The sequence below is a fragment of the Pongo pygmaeus genome, chromosome 2, assembly GCF_028885625.2.
Source record: "Pongo pygmaeus isolate AG05252 chromosome 2, NHGRI_mPonPyg2-v2.0_pri, whole genome shotgun sequence".
NCBI classification, from domain to species: Eukaryota; Metazoa; Chordata; class Mammalia; order Primates; family Hominidae; genus Pongo; species Pongo pygmaeus.
Window position 1 is genome coordinate 125,292,174 of NC_085930.1, and position 4,084 is coordinate 125,296,257.

At 50.1% G+C, this 4,084-nt stretch overlaps 1 protein-coding gene across 1 annotated transcript; it reads left to right on the forward strand.

Moving 5' to 3' along the window:
* The first annotated feature begins 2,049 nt into the window (after nucleotides 1-2,049).
* Nucleotides 2,050-3,007, forward strand: LOC129032910 (uncharacterized). Its single transcript, XM_054480850.2, has one exon. The coding sequence runs from the start codon at nucleotides 2,111-2,113 to the stop codon at nucleotides 3,005-3,007; it is 897 nt and encodes a 298-aa protein (XP_054336825.1). The 5' UTR covers nucleotides 2,050-2,110.
* Nucleotides 3,008-4,084: the final 1,077 nt, after the last annotated feature.

The following is a 4,084-nucleotide window of genomic DNA, read 5'->3' on the forward strand; positions in this document are numbered from 1 at the left end:
CAGCTGATTTCTAGGTTAAGAGAAGGATGCAACATAATTTTTTAAGACAAACACCTGGAGGGAAAAAAAGTAGTATTTTGTTTCCACCTCAAGAAATTACAGACAAACATGAAGCAAATCACATCATCAGAATACTCAATTATCTGAACATGCTAATTAACTAAATGTAATCAACCCGCTTTCAGTCCTCTTTTCACCTGCTGTCATATTTCTAGTGCATTGCCTTCCTTATTCCTCACAACCGGTAGAACATTAGACAGTCTGCATCGTGCATCAAAGGGAAACAAATAAGCACAGATTTTTGCTGATGGCAGGAATTTCTCATGCTCAGGGCGTATGAATCAACAATATGGAAATGGCAGTACTGGCTGTATATTTTAATTATTCTCCACACCTATTTTGCAAAAGACACTTAAAGTTCAATTAGGTAATATGATGCTCAGTTATGGTTATTTCATAAAACTGAGCACAGTCTTTTAAAGTAGTAAATATGCAGTCATGACAAAATTAAATATTCATGAAATCAAGAGCGACTGGAAAGCTGAGGATATCGGAATATTAAAATTCATCATAGTTTTCACAATGTAAATCTTGTATGCATTTATAAGGCAACCCGGTCGCATCTAGAGTGTGTTCAAATTCTAGTTCCTTGGTAAACTGTCATTTAAATAACAATATTGATTTTGGAAGATAAACAACAATTTTGATTCTTAGCTCAGTTTCAAAATGCAAAACAATTCTGAACATTTGCAAATCTGAACTTAAGTGAGCCTGTCTCCAAACACAGAACAGCAATTCAACGTGGTCCCGACATGTTTCCAGTATTTATTTAATCCACTAGTATCTTAGGAAAGCTCTAACAGAAACCAAGGCAACCTCTGTTAAGGGGCACTTCATGACACACAATTCCTTTCTAACTCCATTTTCCTGCACTCTTCCTTAAGTGAGCAAAAGTGAGAAAATAGATTGACTGACTCATTTGGTTCCAATAGTCTGATTTGTTGAGCCAACTTTTCCCCAATATTGCCAGCCAGTTTCAAAATATATTAACAAATATACAGTGTACACTTTATACAGATAAAACAAAGCAACATTAGCTTCCACAAAACTAAACTCCGAGTGTGTGAAGGAAGACTGCTCAGAGACAAAGCTGTAATAAACACACCCCACTAATACTACCAAGGCAGTATTTTCTATGCCATTTCCTCTACTTTACAATTTTCTCATCGGAAGAGACATCAGCACCAGAAAATAACATTCAAGCCATTTCTTACTAGAATCCAATTACCTGAAGAACTCCTCTTTCCACAGCAAGTAGCAGCTATCCCCTGGTCTACAATGACACAGCAGGGCTGCAGAAGATTTGTAGGGCTCGTCTGCTGCCAGACACTTGATCCCTGCCCTCCTAGAAGGAGGATGCCAGGTCAGGAGGAGGACCTCCAGCTTAGAGCGGGGTTAAGCAGGGCACTCCATTCTGCAAATGAGCCAAACTTTGCTCCCATTGTTATCTTTAGGTTGATGTCACCACCTTCCAAGGAGTCTCAGAAGCCACTTGTCAGCTCCTAAAGAAATGCTTCTCTTAGACCTATATCATCCAAATAAGCCTCAGTTATACTGCGTGGGCAAGCAAAGGTCTCATCACTGCTCTACTGAGGTGCTTTGCTTGCCCAGAGCATCACACCGCATGTATCAGAAGACTTTTCTCTGCACACACCGCTGAACACTGAAACCAGGACAGACTTCTGCACATACCCTCCAGTTCGGAAAGTCACTATCGCCCATGGATTCCCTTAAATCTTAAGCCTTCTTCACATCTGCCACCCCCACCCCCACACAAACCAGGGAAGGGGGTTGGGGAGCGGAGGGGTTAAAGTGACAGCCACGACAGCAACTCCTTCGTTTTGTTCAAAAGGTATCACAGCGCCAACACTGTGGACCTACCTTGCTCTCTCCTTTCTCGCCGTTGGGTCTCGTCTCGGGATCGTCGCTGTCCTCAGCGCCTGCACTCTCGCCGGGCAGTTCATCCTGAGCCAGCTGCTGCGGTGGCGGCTGGGGCTGGGGCGGCTGTGGCGGCGCCTGGCAGGCTCCGCCAGCCCCCTGGGAGCGGGGGATGGGCTCCGGGCGCGGAGAAACTCCCTCAACATCCATCTCCATCTTCCCATTCACTGGAGGGCAAGACAAAAGCGGAGTGGAGACTTGGCAGCGGCGCCCGGCAGCTACTCAGCTGCCCGTGGCACGCATGGCTCGCCGAAGAGGGGCAGCCTCCCGCGCGCCCTCCCTTCTGCCACCCTTCGCCCGCGCTCCCCGCAGCTCCGCTCGCCTGCTCGGCTCCGGCCCTGGCGGCGTCTGGGCCGGGGAGCGCGAGGAGCGGGTGGCCGCGTGTCCTTGGAGCGCTGGCCTTCAGGCGCCCCCGGCAGTCCCGCTAAGCAGAGCGCATCCCGGCGGCGGCGGCGGCGGCGCCTCCCAGCCGCGCTCCCAGCCTCAGGGCCGCTTGGGGACTTGCTCTCCAGCCCGGCCCACGCTCCTAGCCGCTTTCCAGCGTCTCTTGGGGCCCCTTGGCGTTTCTCCTCCCTACCAACCTTCTGAACAAAGTTGCTGGAAGAACCAACCTGGTCGCCGGGCTTTGCCCGGCGAAACTGGAAAGAATAGGGACTGTCAGGTGCAAGTGAAATCTACCTTCCCGCCCGCTGACCAAGCGCCGACCCTCAGCCTTACCCCCTCCCCAACGCAAAGGAGCCAAGGAAAGGAGGGATCTCCGACCTGTGCGAGGTGGTGGCGGCGAGGACTAGAAAGAGAGGAGCGTGCGGAGGGCTGGTGCGCCCACCCCCAACCCCAGGTGACCCCCGCCTCCGCGCTGGCCCTGGTCCCCTCCCTCTCCCGGCCGAGCGCGCCTCCGGGGTCAGTCCCTCCGGGCTGCGCGTGTGTGTATCCCAGAGCTCCGCTCCAGGGTCTGTTCCGCCGCTGGCGGCTCCGCGCCTCACAGCCCTGCACTAGAGAACTGGAGTAGAGAAGGAGAAACCAACGGCAAATTCCGGGCAGGAAGTCGACCTACCCTTGCCTCTGGCCAGGTCGCAGGTTAGAACCGGGAAGGGGTGGGGCCCCTCGGGGACAGCGAGGACGCGAGTCTCGCGGCGCGCCGGAGTTTGGCGTAAAGGTCGGCAGCAGAGGGTCGATGGGGTAGGAGGAAGGAGAAGCGAGAAGTCGCTGCCAGGCATTTACTGCAATGTGCCCGGGGCGGGCGCCAGCTGGGCGCCGTCTCTTTTTGGTGGTGAGTTCTGTGTTGGAAGAGCGTCCTCAGCAGGGCAGGGCTCCACCAGGAGGCTTCGGTAGTGACCCCAGGGCAGGCAGTGCGTTGCGTCTATAAATTTAAATAGAGATGGCGAGGGTAGACTTGGAAATTCTTAAATCAGGGTTCACCACTAGTCAGGTGAACAGGATGACTTCTCGATTTAACACCACTTGATCCTGGGTAGTAGCTTACAACTTCATGGGAACTGCCACTGCAACTCTGCACGTCCAGGAGGGATCTTCAAGCAGCTCTGGAGAGAAATGGCGGGTTATCAAGAACCTGTTCGATATTAAATAGAGCCCATTGTTCTGGGCTTTGAATTCCATAATGCTCCCAAATGGATCAGCAGATTAATGAACTATTCATGCGTTTCTTAGCAGAGGATGGCTTTTTTCCCCTAGCATATATCACAGATCACACTTGCTTGATGAAACTGGAAAATTGCATTGCTCATCCCATGAATGCTTTGCATTAACTTAAACACAACTTTTACATATCAAGACACACTGTCCCATAGATGCGGTTACACAAGAACACATCATTAGGTTGTATTCCTCAGTGCTGTCTTTTAATCTGACTCTGCATGTGTGACAGAAATTAATTGCCACTTTCATCAGTGTAGACAACCAATCTGGGTAATGCAATGTGAACAAGGTTTTGAAAAAGAAGAAAAAGTTTAGGGACCAAATTACCCATTCTCTTTTTCTTCAGATTTTCTAAAAATCACATTTCAAGTTCGTTTTCTAAATTGGGAATTGTTGAAAATAGAGTGAGCTCCTCCCCGGTACCTGGTAA

What these genes read in the sequence shown, in the direction of transcription:
- LOC129032910 (XM_054480850.2), top strand. Translation starts at nt 2,111, where the DNA reads ATGGGCTCCGGGCGCGGAGAAACTCCCTCAACATCCATCTCCATCTTC.